Source organism: Pyrus communis, chromosome 13 (genome assembly GCF_963583255.1).
Source record: "Pyrus communis chromosome 13, drPyrComm1.1, whole genome shotgun sequence".
Taxonomy (NCBI): domain Eukaryota; kingdom Viridiplantae; phylum Streptophyta; class Magnoliopsida; order Rosales; family Rosaceae; genus Pyrus; species Pyrus communis.
Window position 1 is genome coordinate 2,723,177 of NC_084815.1, and position 19,558 is coordinate 2,742,734.

General features: G+C 36.1%; 3 protein-coding genes across 3 annotated transcripts; 1 reads left to right on the forward strand and 2 right to left on the reverse strand.

Moving 5' to 3' along the window:
* Positions 1–1,005: 1,005 nt before the first annotated feature.
* Positions 1,006–2,240, forward strand: LOC137711878 (uncharacterized). The gene has a single exon (XM_068451035.1). It carries the CDS (start codon positions 1,350–1,352, stop codon positions 1,830–1,832), a length of 483 nt encoding a protein of 160 aa, XP_068307136.1. The 5' UTR covers positions 1,006–1,349; the 3' UTR covers positions 1,833–2,240.
* A 4,600-nt stretch (positions 2,241–6,840) lies between these two features.
* Positions 6,841–7,830, reverse strand: LOC137713137 (NDR1/HIN1-like protein 3). The gene has a single exon (XM_068452397.1). The coding sequence runs from the start codon at positions 7,703–7,705 to the stop codon at positions 7,019–7,021; it is 687 nt and encodes a 228-aa protein (XP_068308498.1). The 5' UTR covers positions 7,706–7,830; the 3' UTR covers positions 6,841–7,018.
* A 5,024-nt stretch (positions 7,831–12,854) lies between these two features.
* LOC137712983 (NDR1/HIN1-like protein 1) lies at positions 12,855–13,902 on the reverse strand. The gene has a single exon (XM_068452204.1). The coding sequence runs from the start codon at positions 13,765–13,767 to the stop codon at positions 13,135–13,137; it is 633 nt and encodes a 210-aa protein (XP_068308305.1). The 5' UTR covers positions 13,768–13,902; the 3' UTR covers positions 12,855–13,134.
* Between the last annotated feature and the right edge of the window lie 5,656 nt (positions 13,903–19,558).

A 19,558-nucleotide genomic window follows, 5' to 3' on the forward strand; every position in this document is an offset into this window, starting at 1 on the left:
GCTCATGTCAATTTAATTAGAGGTGTGTTATCCACATATCTCATTTTACTTCTCACACATCTCTTGATAATTTATGTTTGTTGATCTTCTTCAATTCATCCGATTTGATGGCCAAAAATTAAAAAGGTGTGTGAGAAGTAAAATGGGGTGTGTAGATATCACACCCCTTTAATTAATGCCTAATCATGGAAGTGCTCTTAGAACCGAGATTGAGTTGCCTTTCCTTTGCTCTTTCTTTGCCCCCTGCCTACTTTCTTCGGATCGTTCTGACAATGCTTATTCTTTTTGATATAACCTTGTCTCAAGGGCCGCCTGCACAGCAATCAATCGTCGTTAGCGCTTCCTACTCCTTCCGCTAACACGAGTGCTCCATTCTCCTTGAATATATCTTTCATCATATTTTGAGTCTTCCTTGCTCTTCCGATGCTAGAACTAAATAGGCTATGCTTGGCGAGATCTCAGCTATCGGGCAAAGAATATCTCCTACTATTACAAGGATTTGAGGTGACCACATGTTGCTTAGGACAATCTAAAACTCTTTTTTTTTTTTTTTTACAAAGAGAGTTTTTGCTCTAGGAGTTTCGTTGCAAAGTAAGTGAGAGAAACTTTCAAACACAGGATTTTGTGATATTTAATCTTTACTTTATTGGAGGACGTCTTGAGCGTCTTGAGTTGAAATTGGACCACTGAAAACAAAATCAAACCAAAAGATTTTGGTTTTTCTTTTTTTTTTTTTTTTTAATTTGGTTCAATTTTTTTTCTTTTTTTTTTAAGTTCAGTTTTTTCAATTTTAATCCGATGTTCGGTTCGGTTTGATTTTTCTTCAGTTTTTCGATCCCAGCCCTGCTTTCAAAATTCAAAGTATTCTTCATAATTTTGTGAAGTAGGCAACCTTTTAGGTTTTTTCACGTAACTACAAAATGGGAGCAAATTACAAAACACCAGATAAGCCCCCACTCCAACCGCCAACTTAATTTCAAATTTAATGCAAAGTCCAAATCCTCAATCCTTCGACTTCCTCGCCATCACACACTCACTTCCTTTGCATTCTGGCCACATTTCTTCTCGCCCCTCTCCACCCACGTTTCCAAGAAAAAACATCATTTTCCTTCTCAGCTAACATAGTTTCTTCTTTAACCAAACCTTTATGATTTATCCATTCGTCCACCGGCAACTTTCTCAACCAAAACCTCCATCAACCCATCAAACAGTCAAAACCCCTTCCTCTCTCCCCACATTTTCCCGGTACGCCGTCAACCATCCGGTAGGTTAAAACATTGAAAAAGAAGAACCTACTGAGCCATTTCCCCAAAGACCTTTAAGAGACATACACACACACGTACGGACACATGAATGGTCGTCTTAGCAAGCTCGGGACTGCGCTCACTGTAGTGTTTGCGGTCACTCTCGCTGCCCTCGTAGCGCAGCTCTTCTTCCTCCTCTGGCGGCGAAGGAAGTCCCGGTTTCCGACCCGCATCGGGCCCCACGAAGCTCATCATAGCAACCAACCACCTAGCTCACTGCACCGCAACATTGACGTGGACGTGGACGAGGTGTTCAAGTGGCAGCAGGGACTGTACGGCGTGTCGTCGAGGGTGTTGTTCACGATCGCGGAGGAGGAAGAGAGAGAGGGTCTGGACTCGGAGACGCCTACAACGACGTATTCATCTTGTGCGGAGAAAGAGACGACGACGGCGACGACGGTGGTACTGGATGTAGCTGTGACTGTGACAGTAGAGGTGGAGGAGGAAACGCCGCCGTTCACGACTCCTTGTGATTCGCCACCGTACTATACTCCTTCGCCTTCTCCTAGTCGTGATTTTGTAGTCTGAACTGTAAAGAAAGTTCTTTTCTCCATGATCCATCAGTGATCCGAAGTTGGATTGTCGGGTCAAAGCAGGATCGGGTTTGGCAGTCCAATAGTTCATTAATGTGGTTGCAACGGTAGCATTGTAGTTAGGTGATCATTGATGGCTGTTGCTTTTCGTATAACAATGGCAGGAAAGCAAAAGTGGGGAACTGCATATGCAGATTTTATAAAGACTTGGTACTAGACGTTGGAGTAAATGTGTGTAGTTTCTGTGGCACCTCATTTCAACTTTACTCTTTTGTATCTTTTTCTTCTATTTTTATGTGGAAACTGTTAACTACGCTTCAAAAAACATCTTTCTTAAAGAGAGTTTGCAATGTATTCTAAAGACGAGCTGATATACCACATATCTTATCATAAATAAAAGGACACTAAAAAAATCCTTCTCTCTTTGGTAATGTTATAGTATATGGAAGCTGTTAATGACCCTTCAAAAGTCTTTTTCGATAAATTTTTCATTATATTCGAATACGAACTAATACATTACATGTCATAACGTAAGTAAAAAATCACTATATTTACTCTTTGCTTATATAATAGTACATGTAAAAATCCTCCTCTCTGCTAAAGTTATATTAGCATATGAAAAAGTCCCGTTTGTTCCTCATTCTCATGTATCAAGGTAAAAAAAAAATCCTAGTTACATATAAAAGAGAAATCTTTCACAACCTTTGCAGACTACCCATTGGGCTTTGGGTCGGTGATCCAACCTTTTTTTTTTTTTTTAGTGTGTCAAAAATACAATATAGTATACTAAGTGTTATAATACAAATAATTGAAATTTTTTTTTAAGTATTGAACCACTTGTATTATGATATTTGATATACCAGGCTATATTCCCAGCACACTGAAAATCTCTTCTCACCTCGACTATATATGTACTCTTTCCCTTTCTTCAGGCTATTTTTCAAGTTTCTATATGTTTTGGTTTGCGATAGAGTAAATTGTAGCAATGGTCACTCAACTAAAAATTCATTATTATTGGTCCCTCAACTTATCAAAATGTCTAGCTATGGTCTTTTTCATCAACTTCATCAAAATTTTGTCAAAATGAGTTATGTTGCAAGGACCATTGCTACAATTGGGGTTCCTCAACTCATCAAAACATGTAGCTATGGTCATTTTCGTCAACTTCATCAGAATTTTGTTAAAACGAGTTATGTTGGAATGACTATTGCCATAATTGGGTTGCAATTGAAGAACCATTACTCGAATTGGATTAAAGTAGAGGGATCATTTCTTCAGTTGGATTCAAGTTGGGGGACCAATGGTAATGAATTTTTTGTTGAGGGACCATAGCTGCACGTTTTGATGAGTTGAGGGACCAATAGTAATGAAATTTTAGTTGATAGATCATTACTCTAATTGAATTAAAGTTAGAAAACCATTACTACAATTTACTCATTACGATATTGTGGTGCATTGTTTACGGCTGTGGTGATAATTTCTCATTCGTTGGCGATCCACCCGTTGTCGACAATAGTGGTGGCTCCTCACGGTAGCAACTACTGTTTTTTATCTTAAGTAGTGCTAAGGATTTTCCTTGGGTGGCCCATTTATTTGGGCCATATATATATATTGCAAATCCTTTTCTACCTATAAAAACAAATTAATTGATGCTCAAGGTGCTCTCCCTTTCTCCGGTTGAAAAAAAAAAAAATATCACTCGTGACTGTTCTCTCTCCCTCGCAAAGGTCTTTACCCACAAACTCTGATTACCAACGGCCGGCCCCTTCTATTGGTTGGGGTACGTAGTAATTACTATTTTTGAATGAGGGAAATGAATTTGAAATTTTGATAAAAGTCAGAATTTATAAATTGACATGCACCAATTTCCTTGTTTGGATTCATAAACATAGAAATTTAGAATTTCCGCGTGGAAAAAAAACTTGGAGTTTGGGACCTCGAGTTCCCATGTTCAAATTCCATGTAAATAGGTGTCATTTCCCAATTTCTACGATTGAGAGTTTAAAAATAACAAATTCTGTATTCAATTCCATTATTCTTTTAGATTAGCCAAACAAGAAAATTTACAAATTTTAGAAAATAAAATCTCGTCATTTCAATTTCCGTCATTTTTAAATTCCTCAGTAATTTTAAATTTCTTCATCCAAACATAGTGTAAATTTACTTTTCCTATGACTCGGTTGTTTTACTTTACTTGTTTTCCTTTTGATCCTTGTTTTTGATGATTTTGTATCTGAACTCAGTTTTTGTTTCTCTATGCTCTGTCTCAATCTCCCTAGGAATTGTCTCAATTTTCCAAAGTTTTGTCTTAGTTTATGGCGACTGCTTGCGTGGTGGCGACTGGTCCCTCCTTCCAAATCTAGGGTTTTATTTTTTTTAATGTGTTATGGGCTCTTTTGTTGGGCATTTTCCCTTGTATTTTATTTGGTTGCACTCGTACTTGTTTGGATGTTTTGGATTCTCTATGGACTTTCCTGACCTTGTATTCGTCTTTATTTAATGAATTTCACTTCGTTTCACCAAAAAAGAAGTCCATCAAGTTGTAGAGTTCTAATGATACTGCAACACAATCGGTATATTACTCAAATATCAAGGTTATAAAAGAGGTTAGGCGCTAGTTGGGTGGCGGGTTAGGGCCTAGCACCTAGGCGGCCAGATTTAAGTAAATATGTCATATTCTGTATAAATAAGTGTTTGTTTATACTTAGAATATATATAATTACATCATAAATTATAAAATAGAATGACATATATATTATAATGTACTGGAACATAATAAAAACATGGGGACACAAACATATAATGTGTGTTCATTTAAATATTCAACAAGTCTCTTACAATGTATTAAAAAAAATAATCCAAAATGAAAGTTATATATTTTCTGTCTAAGTGAGTCACAACCTAGACGAATATCTAGGCAGGTCTGGGCGAGCTAGGTGGGCGCCTCAACAAGTCTAGGCGCCATTTCTAAGTTTCAAACGCCTAGGCATTAATTAGGAAAGTGGTCATCCGCCTAACGCCTAAACGGCTTTCTCCGCCGAAACTCACCACCATGGAGTTTTATTTGAACTAGAATTCTGAATCTTTGAGTGATGAATTCAACCCTTATTTAAAAACCAACCATGATCCTAATAATTTGAACCTCACCAAAATCAATTCTTGTCCTCAACCAACTTTGCCTCGGACTCGGCCGCACCACCAGCAAAGCATTACTGAGCCAAGACTCAACCCCCTTCTTGAGCTCACATCTAGCAGCTCGGCCCAAACATCAAATTTAGATTTCAAGCCCAAAGAGTAGCATACTATAGAAAATATGCATATCGTTGGTCATTCTTGGTTTTTCAACTTTTTTTTTTTTTTTTTTTGGTCAAAGGATACTTCATTAACAAAACAAGTATATGCACATTACAGGTTCAAATATAATATCCACATAAGCAAAATAATGGACCTCAAAAGTAACCCAAAAGCCCAACCAAACTTTGAGCCCACAACAGAGAAACAGACACCTAACGGTCCTAACCCTAAAGGTCTTCTTCTAGCACCTTCATCGATATCGCCGCAGCTCTTCCGACGGTCTCGAAACACCACCACCAACCATACCATTACTAGCACCTCAGAGGTAGAAAGAACAAGGATCTCGTCTTCCAGTAGATAACAACAGATCGAACACGACCACCAGATGGAAGAAGCTTGTGGGGATACCACAAACAACAGTGCTAGATTCGGCAGACAAAGAGAAGGAGGTGGTGTAGTCACCCGAGCCGTTGTAAACACCGGAAAAAAAATGGTCATTCTTGAGCTAACAGTGTGCCAGAGGCAAATGACCAAGTGGATCAATGTGTACGTAGTATCAGCAGAAATTTGTTCCTCAATCTCCAATGAGCAGGCAGTATTTCAAGCATCTTTTCACGTTATTCCCCAGTTACTACGCTAGGAGTAGTTTGGCAAAATATTATATTATATATCATTTTCGTTGAAGGAGTCACTCACAACAAAATAAATTACTTTCAAATTTGACTTCTCACCAAACTGCGTTTACAAAGTTGTTTTTTATTAACATGAAACATGAGAGGGAAATTGAAGTTTAATTGTCATGTCGACTCGATCTACAGTCCATAACATTATTATGCGGAAGTTCTAGAACGTCTTTTTTATTAGATACAAACGATACTTTACACTATATTAATTTAAACTACGGAGGAATGAGCTCAAATTTAAGTGCTTAGAGGGGAAAACACTGTTTTGAAGGTTTCAGGATTTGATCTTTAATTAAGTTATGGCCAAATCAGCTATTTCATTTGGTTTAGATATACGAGTTCAGTTCATTACTTTGATGTTTTAGGCTTAAAAACGATAAGAAAAAGCCCATGTGACAAATCTGATTTCTAATTGTAAGTTAGTTACAATCTGGGGAAAAGTTTATTTAATGGTAGAACACAGCAAGGAGCCATCTGTTTTGGTACAAGCAGCAAGGAGTACTAATATATTCCACCTACAATGTGTCGCCTTCTCTTTCAGCAAAATTAGCCCATGTGACATATACTAAGTGGCCGCAGAGACGAGAGACAGGTAACATGAGTTGCCAATGCTCAAGAAAATACTTCTCTACATATCCATTTCAGTGTCATTTTTACTCTCTTTCCTCATGTGATTGTTCACATAAGGAGAACGATTTAGAGAAGACACTGAAATCGAAATGTGTAAATTTCTCTTTCCTCACGTGATCGTAGTAGTACTGATAATTTTTTATTGAAGTGAACCGTATATAGTATATATCTCACCAATCAACTGTTCACATTTCCAATTAGATTGCATGCCATTCGCAATTGATTTCGTCCTTTATTATATGAAGTTTTCTTCCAAAAGACAATATTCAATCGTTAAGAATTAGAAATGGCATGAGACTTTAGCGGCGGATTATCTTTTTTTGAAAGAAAAGAAACGATGAACAAGTTGTAAAAAAAATATCAATTTCGTTACCATCATGGAAAGCAAAAGTCTTGCCACTAAAAATAATACATTAATATTTATTTTATGAACATGCGTAACAGGAGTAGGTATTAAATAATAATGCCAAAAACAAAAAACAAAAGAATAGTAGCAAAAATTAAAAATAAAAAAAAACTGATGAACAAGAAGATATATGAACTCGATCGATCAATCGTAGGCTGTGTAGATCGATTAGAAGTAATCAACGTCGCACTTGGTAGTCTGGAATGTGCCAACTGAACTTCCGTTCTGATTCAATGGAACCTTCAAGTCGCATTCAATCTTGGGCTTGAACTTGCCAGTCTTGATCCATCCGAATTTGAACCGAATCCGAAGATAAATTTTCAAATCGATCTCGTAAATCCCGGTACTCTTCTGCTGATTGTACTCGGAAAGCACCTTTGAGCCTTGAACCACTTGCTGGCCTTGGAACACGGGGTTCAGCACGTTCGTTTTCTTGTGCCCTTGGTAGAAAGGCGTCGAGGGAACCGTGCTGAACCTCTGATCCTCGTAAAAGGCCCGGGTCTCGATGCGGTCGTAGTAAATACCGATCTTCTTGTTAGGGTTCCGGATGGTGAGGTTGAGGGCGAGATTGTAGTGGAGGGTGTTGTCGTTGGAGAAGTTGAACTGCGTGAGGGTGGCTTCCGTGACGTGGAACTTGACACGGTTAGGGCGGACGATGAGCCAAAAGACGAAGAACGCCAATCCCATGAAAACGACGGCGGTCATGATGAGCTTGAAGACAAGGCCGAAGATGCAGCTGCAGCAGCAGCCGAGGCATCCGCCGCCACCGCGGCCAGGGCGATGGTAGGACTGGGATTTGGGAGGGATTGAGGGGCCGTAGTAGGCCCCGTTTAAATGGGCTTGTTTCTCTGACATGGCGGAGGACGTCGGAGGAGCAACAAACAATTTGTAATGGATATAGAGAGTAGTGAGATGGGTGTGGCTGAGAAGAATGAGAGGTGAAGAAGGTGAAGTGTGAGTATATATAAGGGCGGAATGTGGCAAGGCCGCGTGGGGAGGTGGGTGGAGAAAATCAACTCGACGCGGTTGCTTTAGAAGGCAGAAGGGGTACGTTTTGTGTGTGTGTGTGGGAAGTCTTTGTTTAAGAGACTATCAGCGTGTGGAGGGATGGTGATTTGTGAGCATTGGGGAATTGAGGTGGTTCGTGGTAGCTTCCGTTGTCATTGCTTGACTTGACTTTTGGCCCAAGGGACAAAGGGGATATTTATGAATGAAGCCTCTTGACCGACTAAGCTCCTTGCAAATTATATCTAAAAATCGTACGATAAAACATGATTAATTGCAAACAAATAAGTAGATTTCAAGCATTTCGTTAAAAGTCGAGCTCATAAAAATTCACAAGATTACAAGGAACAATGTAACTGCTAAATCTTGTGTTACACTTAAATCATGTGAGAAGAAATTCTCAATTCCTGTTTTGATGTACTAGTCTCCATATAGTCGCATTATTGTGTTTTGATGTAAAATATGAATTAATTGCAGAGTAATTAGTGGAATTTGGGAATAGGAAATCTTTACACTTGTGCTTAAGTTGTTGGCTATATAAAACGTTTTTGTTTGTGTTAGGTTACATAAATGCTAATAATAATCTTATTTTTTTTCCTCACCAAGAAAAAAAAATTGAATTGTTTACCAAATCTAATACATATTTTAAACAAAAAGAGCAAAGCAAATGATTTTTTCACACTAGTTTTTATCATCTTTAAAAAATGATCAAGTTGATGATCTTGTAGAACAACTTGCAAATTACAATAGTGTGTTAAGCCATGTAAGCATTTGCATTAAGCTAATTTAAAAGAACAAAGCATAAAAAAGACGGAGAAAAAGAAGCAATAAGCAGTCGATTTACTCAATTCAAATAAAATAGAAAGTGCACCAACGGTCATATTTGACGGCTGGCTTTTTAAAAAAAAAGAAAAGAAAAGAAAAGAAAAGAAGCTTATTATTTTTCTACCATGTGATAATTAGTCATATTAGTAAAGCAATCTGATCTGGGTGCAGCCACATATACGAAGCACAAAAAATATATATACACAAAAACTATCTCCATTTTTTTGGATTGAGATCCTCTTCAAATCTTACATTTTGGAGTCGACAAATTCAACTATCTGAACAATTCGATTTATAGCATTCGTTCTCCATTAGTCATATTTTATTGGCTCATTTCACATACAAAACTACACCCTCATCTCTCTCTCCAACGCCCTCATCATTCTTATAAACGGTCCAAATTATAAGATTTCTTGGTTTCATATTGAAATTTGGAGGGGATCTCAATCTTCTCCATTTAGTGTTGAATTTTATGCAAAATATTATATAGATTTGACAATCAGGTAAATTGTGCATTGCCAAGTCTTCCTTCACTTTTTAAAATATTTTGTTCACAGTTGTTTGCGGCCAAGTCCAACTTTGTGAAATCATGACCTGTGATCCATGGCACTAGTTTCGACATTGATTGGGTCGGAATCACATCAGATACATTTCAACGTTGCATCAAAGCTGATCACAAGGAGAAATTTTTTATTGAGATGAGAACACAGATGATAAATTTTGTGTTTTTTTAAGTGGTGGAAAGTTTTATTTTTTAAGTTATTAATTTTTTAACACATATATCTTTCAATTTATATAATAACACATGATATACCACTATATGTGTTGTTTATACTGAAAAATCTCTCGCTTACAAGATAAAATCACACCAAGTTCAAGAAGAATAGGCAGAACATGCGGGAAAGGAAATGCTAAGGGGACCCGCTTTTACAACATCGCCGTCAATTATTGGAAGGCAAGAACAAAGAAAATAATGTTGTCCTCAAACTCAAAAAATCCTTCAATAGTTAATAAAATCAAGGGAAAATAGTGGGCCATCCGAGCCCTCAGCTTTCTTTGTCGCTAGCGATGTAACTGCCCATAAAAAGAAATAAAAGGTCTCTATTTTACAAAGTTGGCGAAAAATAACTGAATAGGTAGTTGGAAAATTCTCTGAAAAGTGAGCTAACAAAAGAAAATTGAATTGGAAAAGAAAAAGAAAGTCACTTAGTATTACAATTAGTGTTATTTTTTTGTACTTATAAGTAAAAGGTATTGAGTTCAATTTTCGTCAAATGTGAATTTAAATTACATTATTGTTAAGCAATTATGAAGCTTAACTCATTCTTCAATCCATAAATATAGATAATATCGTTTGTTTAAAAAAAAAAAAAAAGTTTATTGCGTGCTTAACTACATTACTTACAAGTACTTAATACTTATCATTTGATGACTAGATATGTTATAATGACATGTAAAGAGCACATTTGAGCGCCAGATAATTACAATACTATTATGCTATTGACTTTTTTGGATGTGTTAAAAGTTTTTGGAACGATTTCTTAGTAAAAACGCAAGTGAATCCTGGAAAAACACTTGAAAGGTTTCTTAGAAGAAGCACATTAGTAATGCTTCTTTCAGGAGGGCACTTTAAGTGCTTTTAAAACCCAAAAACAAATTTTTTTTTTTGAAGTGTTTTCAATTATTTTAGAAGTATTTCTAAACGAGCCATAAGTATTTGTAAGCACTGTAGCTAGTCCATCAAATTTGAGTATGCTTAACTTTTAGACTTCAAGCAAGTGGCCCTTTACTATAGTGGTGAAAAGGAGTTGAGCATTTGCATGACGGCGTGGGTTTGAATTCTGTCAGTGGCTAATCTAACATCTAATATAACAAAATCTATCATTTGACCAAAAAAAAAAAAAAAGAATTTATCAAAATGGATTCGAAATTTATGATTGTGCAAATGAAAAACAGGGCTTTTGAGATAAATCCATTTTCATGGACCATACTAGGCCCAACCTAGTTTTTCCCAATTTGCCTTAATTCCTAATGATAAGTATGTTGGGCCCAGAAACCGCCCAGCTTGAAACGTACAGATCAAAGGGGTTCAGCCTACAACTGAGGAAGCTGGTCTAGCCGAAACATTTCTCATAGGTAACCAACCCCAAGATCAAAGCCTCTCTCTCTCTCTCTCACAAAAAGCCGTAGGAAAATCTTGACCTTTGCTGGGACATGTAACATGTTACTCCATTTCCTCATGTTGCAGGCGTTTTATTTTCAGTTTTTAATTCTTAGGTTTTATATTTCAGTCTTCATCGTTTTGAAAACTAAAACTTATTTGCTAACTACTTTTGGTTTTCAATTAAAAGAAAAACTGATAACCCAAGGCCAAAATTGAAAATAATTACAAAACGAATTTTAAGTTTTAAAATAAATTAGCAAGCAATCACTAAGTTGTTGGCATGTGATCCCTTTTTTTTTTTTTTAGTAAACGTTTCGGTGGTTCCTAGATCCTCCTTTACAGGCCCTAAGAAATCCCAAACATTATATTTTCAGATATATTTGTTGCCACTATAAACCCAACTTTCTCTCTCTCTCTCTCTCTCTCTCTCTCTCTCTCAGACCAAAACTTGACTTATTATGACAAATTTATTGTAAGGTTTAGTTCACTTTCCAGTCTTTCCTACTCTCTCTTAGTACATATATTATCATTTGTTAAAAAAAAAAATGATCTTTTTTGGAAATCGTTATTGGCTCTCCAAAATTCTCATTCTACACTCCAAACTTTCTATATTTAGAAAGAAAAAGAAAAATACACTTCTGAGAATTGTAAAATGAGATTTTTAAAGTACCAACAACACTTTTTTTTTTTTTTAATAAAAAGATTATACTGTAAGTGTTTTTTAATTCAAAATTATCATGAAGTTAAGCGACACTCTTGTCTCCGCACGCGTCAACAATACGTCAGGCTTACAAACACTCTAACATGCATTGAGCAGTTGCCTTTTTGGAAGAAATTTTTCGTTTTTGACCGAAATACGGATGGTACACCACGTGTTTTTATACAAATGGTGAAAAATTATATTTTTTAACTTAATAACTTTTTAACATAGATATCTCACCATTTGTATGAAAACATGTGGTGTACCATCCCGTATTCCGATCATACTGAAACATCTCTCATTCTTGGAAGCTTCATTAATTATCAAGTTTTTATTTTAAAAAAAAACTAATGAAAATAGTTTGAAAACTTTAAGTTTTAACGATAAGGACAAAATAAAAAGTAAAGTGAATAATATCATGATTAATTTTTTAACGTAAAAATATAATTTTTTATTAAAATAAACGATACCGAAAACTTTTCATTAAAGTTCTCTTTATTTTACCATAACAAAAGTCCCTTTCCATGCATCCCTCGATTACTAGTGGTAGAAAGAGCAAGTGCTGAGTCAGGGGTTATGAAAAGGACCACCACTACCACTTCCATGTCGATTGTCGAAGATAAAACCACCCCCAGACCCATCCAAAATTTCTAAACTTTACTAAAATAACATTAGGCACTATGGGAGGAGAATTTAAACCCGGTTGTAGTAGCGGAAGCACGCTGTTTTAGCCAATTGGCTAAGTTCGGGTCGACAGTAAAACATATGTTTATAAATTTATCTTTAAATTTTATATAAACTCATGAAACCCATGGCATGCCCCCATCACAACATACTTTCTAGGAGGACCACTCATATGTAGAAGCAAACATTTCATCTCATTCAATATATATGCACTCAATATTCTTCTCCTTTTCATTGGCTTCTGTTTTCTCCAACTTCTCACAAGAAAATGAGATGGACTATGTATAATAAGACCAATCCCATGTGTGAGAATCAGAAAAAATATTGATGAAAAAGTTGGATTCTATTTTTTTATTTATTTTTAAGTTTAATTTTTTAAATCAACGAGGAATACTTTCCACCTAAGTACTATAACTAAATCAGTGAAAGAAAAGGCTAAGAAGTTTTCATCATTAATTAAATTTCCAAAAGGGAAAAAATATAAAAAGAAAATGTGAGAAAGTGAGAGAGAAACAACAAAAAAATGAGTGAAAAAAAAGCAACAATACAAATTTTAAATGGGTGAATTGAAATGGAAATAAAATAACATGGACACCCCAACCTTCACTTGCACCCAAATTGCTATGTGACCAAAATAAAATGCATAATTATTGATTTCATATGATATTTAATAAAACTATATAATTATACAACTTAAAATTCAATTACCACCGACTGCAATTTTGCTATACGTCTATATCATGAAATCCTCCATATTTATTCTATAGCAAAATATACATGAAAAAGATATTCGAGAAAGACAGATATTCAGAAGCTAAAAATAAAAATAAAAAGGAGAGAAAAAGGAACTCAGCCACCGGCGTTAAACCAATAATTAACGGCACATCAGTTTTGCCTCCAATTTCTTCATACGGTCACTTTGCAGCGCTGCACCAGCTGGTACTTGACGGCGTTGTTACCGACCTCAACTCCGGTGGTCCTGGAACCCAGAGCGATAAAAGCGGGGCACCGGATGTACAAATGGTACCGACTGGAGATGAAGGTGCCGACCTTCCACCTGACCCGGCCGTCCATCTTGATGAGCAAAAGAACCGACCCGGCATTCTGGTCCTGCCCCAGAGCGATGGAGTTGTACGGAGCGATGGGGACGTCGGTGCCGTAGATGAACGGCGACCAGATGTTGACGTCCTTGTGGCCTTGGTATACCGGCGGGATGAGCGTCGGGAACGTGATCTGCTGCGCACGGTAGGTCGCGTAGACGTTGAGCCTGTCGTAGTAGATGCCGATCTTGTCGTTCGGGTTTCGGGAGGAGATGGTGACCTGGAAGCTGGAGGAGAAGACGTTGGAGGCGGAGGTGTTGAAGTTGAAGACGGTGACGTCTTGGAGGACGAAGCGGGGCTTGGAGGGCTGGAGGACGGCCCACACGATGAGGATTGTGACGAGGAGGATGAAGTTGAAGATTAGGATGCCAGCGCAACAGCGGCGGAACATCCTCCGCCGCTTGTTTTCGCGATGCAGTCCACAATCCTTCGTTGACATGGCGGTTGGTGTGGCAGAGAGAGTAGAGAAGATGGTTGAGTTGAGCTTGTAGTCTCTGTCTCTCTGATTTATCTTCAGAGTTCAGATGAAGCAATAAGCTTTGCTTAGCGATGTGCGTGTGGGTATATTTATATATTAAAATATTTTAGATGGTTTTTCTAACGATGATGATGGAAGTATGTGGTGGATCATGTATGTATGCATGGTGGAAAGCAAATATATAAAAGTAAGTTGGTGTAAATTGTAATGTGCTTAGAGACATTTTATGGTTTCACTAACTATGAGGCAAAATGCATATTTTAATTGCATGAAAAGATAAATTCATATCATATGGAAATGATAGGAAGATTGAATTTTGAAAATTAAATAACATGGAAGTTTATGATTGATTTATTACTTAAACGTTGATAAACATGCTCATTTTTATTAATGACACATTATTTAGTTTGCAAATTTAGTTTCAAAATTTTATCTCTCTAACATTACTCTTGATAAAAATAACGATATCCATCAATAAATTTTGAGTAATTAATAATAACAGCATTTTAGGTACTATAAATGTGACATCCCACATCGCCCAGGGGGTGATCCTTAAATGTATATTCCCATCCCTACCTAGCACGAGGCCTTTTGGGAGCTCACTGGCTTTGGGTTCCGTAGGAACTCCGAAGTTAAGCGAGAAGGGGGCTTGAGCAATCCCATGATGGGTGAACCAATGGGAAGTTGCTCCTGAGTTCCCAAAAACAAAACCGTGAGGGAATGGTAAGTCCAAAGCGGACAATATCGTGCTACGGTGGTGGAGCGGGCCCGGGAAGTGGTCCGCCCCGGGCGGGGATGTGACAATTTGGTATCAGAGCCTAACCCTGGCCGCGTGTGTGCCGACGAGGACGTCGGGCCCCTAAGGGGGGTGGATTGTGACATCCCACATCGCCCAGGGGGTGATCCTTAAATGTATATTTCCATCCCTACCTAGCACGAGGCCTTTTGGGAGCTCACTGGCTTTGGGTTCCGTAGGAACTCCGAAGTTAAGCGATAAGGGGGCTTGAGCAATTCCATGATGGGTGACCCACTGGGAAGTTGCTCCTGAGTTCCCAAAAACAAAACCGTGAGGGAATGGTAAGCCCAAAGCGGACAATATCGTGCTACGGTGGTGGAGCGGGCCCGGGAAGTGGTCCGCCCCGGATCGGGATGTGACAATAAATTGCTAAATTGATACGAGATATAAGTCAATAAATTACTCGTTTTATTTTTTTCTTGAGTGGGAGATTTTAGATTGTTTGGTGCCATAGTATCGCAAGGTAGTGGCAATGGGTGACCCAGCTATCTTCAGCACCAAGGCATTATTTATTGAAAAGTTTTTCCTTATTACTCAACCATATCAACGTGTTCATACTAACCAATTAAATTACACAAATACCCCATGTCATCTTGTGCCTCTTGACCAGGCTAATTACTAATTAGAACAACTAATTTAGTTTATTATCATATGATTACATCTAAATAACTTGGATTAGTTGGATGTGGGTTTCAATTTACTTTTACGGCATGGTGTGCCCTAGCTAAGATGCCCATATAGTGAAACAGGTTAGAACAATCGTTTTCTTTGTTTGGATTTATTCAAACAAATTGGAGCTGAAAATGTTTTGTCATGCTTACCCACATGCAGCATTTTGCCCTTCAACAAACGCTTGGTTCATATCCTTCCATCTTCTTCAAAATTTTCATGTGTTCAATTAATCCATAAATACATTAAAGTTTATTTAATTAAACTAGAAGTTCAACTCACTAAGCAAGATCTTGTTGTTAACTCGGAGCCCTAAACTCTATACAATAAGGTAATGTTAGGGAGATCAACATTTTAAGAGTAATGCTATTCATACCATGTTTTTGTACCACATTTTCATACCACTTTAGGTGGTATTTGATGTGAACAGCCATATCATTTGAATTAATTAAAATTTTAAATTTAGTTCATTATTTAATAAACTAATATTTAAGAACAACTAGTTAATTAAATGATGATTGTGATATACGAGGGGTCTTTCTCTATTATTTCCTTGGGTTTTGCGAAATTTTCAAATGATATGGCTGTCCACATTAGATGGCACATAAGGTGATATAAAAACGTGGTATGAATAGTATTACTCAAATTTTAAACTAAATGATATGGTTGTTGATAATTTGATTATTAATTAACTGTTGATTAACGTGCTTATTTTTCATTAATGATATTATTTTATTTATAAATTTGATTTAAAAATGTGATTTCCCTAATACTATCCTATACAATATAATAACCGTCCATTAATCCTTTCTGCCATCGATCTGCATTGTTAATATAAATAGCAAAATGAGTATGATTGTAAGTAATGACCCTATAATTTAATAATTTATCTGTGCTCGCTTAGTCAAAAAGTGAAGCTCACTACTTTTCCGTCTCCTCAATCAAATTTAGAAAGACAAAGGGCCTAAATAAAAGCTCTCAGAATCGACTTCTATGAAAGAAAGCTTCGATGCTTTAAATTATTACGTAAGTTAGGCTAATCTGAATACTGTTGCATAAAAAAATGATGCGCAAAAACAAACATGAATGCGAAAAAAAATATAATGGTCCGTACGTAAATCATTTTCAATCAAATAATGTATGATTAATTATTTAATTGTAAAGACTAAGTTAGGGTGATCACTAAATTTTGAAAACTAAAAGATATAGAAATTGATAATTGATTTATTACTTAAACGTTGATAATATACTCATTTTTATTGATAACACATCATTTCAATTATGAGTTCAGTAAGTCAGAAAAAGGAAGGATTTTGTTCGTGGGCTAATACTAATTAACAAAGAAAAAAGTGTTTCAAAAAGCAAAGAGCCTTCGCTACCGTCGGATTGAATATAATTACATAGGAAAAGCTTAAGCGACACGTCTCTTGCAACCAGTTGGTCCCACTTATCATGACAGAGGAAACCTCCAGATCAACCAACCAGCAACATGTATTTTTGGATTCCAGAATACCACTTGCCACCAGATCAAGCATAACTGTGATGCAAAAACCAAAAAAATACAAAAAATAAAAAATAAAAAATGCAAAAACAGAATGCATGATTTTGTCATTAATTTCAGGAAAAGGTTTATGCTCTTATATATTTTTCGAGAGGCTAACATAGCAGCGGATGCGGTAGTTAAATTTAGATGTATCATAATAATTTGATGTAGTTTTCATAGTTTTTTTTAATCAGGTCACAGCGTATATTTATTATGATCGCATGTATGTTAAAATCTCTACAACATCATCACTGTAAGAACAACTCATTTAACAAAAAAAATGCATGATTTTGTTGTGGATGATAAAATTTCATTATCTTTGAATCAATTAGGATTAGGAAGCAAGACTTTCCTTGGCTTAATTAAAAGCTTAAACTTTATAAAGATCCCATTTCTTTCCTACAAAGAAAATTAAGGCCTTTCTTCGATCAGTTCGTTTCCTTAATTGTTATTTTCTCTTTTTCTCTTTTTCAAAGTTCCAAAAATGTTACTTAGAAAACAACAATCGGAGAAAGTTGATTTTATCAGTGGTGAGAAGATTAAAAAAGAATACTTATTTTAATTCATGTGCTAATTTTAGTTAGGGTGGGATTATCTACAAACTTCTTTTTACCTTTTACACATATTCTGTTAATTTATGTTATTTGATCTATTTCAATTCATTCGATTTAATAGTCGAAATTTGAAAAAAAGTGCGTGAGAGATAAAAGAGTGTTAAAACCACCAAACCAAACTATCCTCCTATACATTATTGAGGCTAGAAACCAGAAATCGATTATGTCGGTTGGTACAGTATGAAGTATGAAGTAAAAGACTGATGATGTGCTCTTTCACACATATGCTATCCACATCCAATTCTAAGTCTTCCCTCTCAACCACCAATACGACCCACGACACATGTTTCTCAATTTTTCTCTTTGTACTCTCTCTCTCTCTCTCTCTCTCTCTCTCAAATTCTGATGAAAGCTACATGAGGTTGTATAAAATATGTTGGATATAACACTTATCAACGATTGTAGTGTATTCATTCGTTGCATTTCCTTCCCTTCATTTTATTATCTAAAACGTGAGATCTCAAGTTTTTATGTGCTTAAACCAAAATGATTTTTTTTCCTAGCATATAGAAATTAGAAATTTGGTAATATTACTAACATCACCTTGTCTCTAGCTTTTTGGATGTGTTACTACGGAAACAATTTTTATCTAATAATTTTATTGTCTTTTGTAACAGGCCAGAGACCAAGTGAAAAAGGAAAAAAAAAAAAAGAATCAAATTTCAAACGATGCACAATCAATTTGCACAAATTAAATAATTCATAAAAGTTGAATATTTTTAGAAGGGCTAATTTGTTTTCTTTCTTGGAGAGTCGCATGGGTGAACTTGATCGTTGCAAGAGTCAAATGTTGGCTAAGTCTAATAAAATCAAACATCAAGATATAAACCTCTTGCAGAAAAGAAGGTGATTGATGATCAAATGTGTACACCAATAAACATACACAGTCAAAAAGATTAAAACATGAAATAATAAAATTGACAAAGTTCTATAGTGTTTCGGAATATAAGATACTTTAAATTGTTAAATCATAATTTTTATATTTTGAATAAAAATTTAATAGTTAAAACATCCAAAATATTTCATATCCTGAATTGTAGAAAATTCCATAAAATCCATCCCTTCATTGTCGTATTGGCATTAGTAAAAGCAGACGACTCTCTTTCTTCTTTTTCATTTTTTTTTATTTTTTTAACAAATGATAGTATTTACACTAAAGGGAGGTAAGAGAGTGGGCTAAGTCTTACAATGAACTTGCCATAATAATGTGGTTCAACTTCACTTTTGGTGATAATTGAACCTAATACCTGTCACTTACAAGTGACGAGAAATACCACTAGACCGTAGTACTAATTAAGTGGCCTTTTTTTTCTCTTATTAGACATTTCAAATGACATCAACTTTGTAACAACTGCATCCTTCTCCTAAATTGGCTATGAAATATCAACTTGAACGAAAATTATTTGACATACGAGAAACCGTGCCTAGTATTATTATGTTACACCATATTCGTAAATAAAAAACCCTTCTGATTGCAAACCCCATTTTTAAGTTACGAATTTTCTGCCAAAGAAAACAGCAGTAATATTGCAGCCTTAGTCAAGGACATAGTGGGAAACCTCAAACCCTAATTAGTTGATACAATGGTGTTTTATCCCTGACAATTCCCTTGTGTCCCAATTTTGATTGTTTTTCCTAAGTGTTGCATCTCTTATGTACTAATCGCCAATGAATCCAAGTATATTTTTCTGCAGTGACTGTGCGGAGTAGTGCTATTTGCCCAGTTCTGTAGATGATTCTCAGTTTATCATTAAAACAAGAAGAAAATGCATCGGATAAGACTTTTGCAGAAACTGAAGGCAGCAAAAAAGAAGGCAAGGATATCCCAAATGCACGTAAAAGGTGGGGTGGTTTGTGGCCTATGGCGACTTCTAGATTCTCTACTCAAAGGTATTCTCTTCTGCACTTTCACTGATATACATGCTGATTCTTATCCCCTACTTTGGCAATTACAATGTCCCTACAAGATCTTCCTTGAACCACCAAATCCCAATTGTTCATTAGAATTATTGTTTTGTAAATCACACTTCACCTCCCCATTGTAGTCGATGCAAAGGTCCAAAGCTAAAATAGTAACTTGGATTGTGGAGAAGAAACGTTCTTATAAATCACTGGTTTTATAGATTTTTC

Excerpts from the sequence above, each read along its gene's own strand:
- LOC137711878 (XM_068451035.1), top strand. The coding sequence starts at position 1,350 with ATGAATGGTCGTCTTAGCAAGCTCGGGACTGCGCTCACTGTAGTGTTT.
- LOC137713137 (XM_068452397.1), bottom strand. The coding sequence starts at position 7,705 with ATGTCAGAGAAACAAGCCCATTTAAACGGGGCCTACTACGGCCCCTCA.
- LOC137712983 (XM_068452204.1), bottom strand. The coding sequence starts at position 13,767 with ATGTCAACGAAGGATTGTGGACTGCATCGCGAAAACAAGCGGCGGAGG.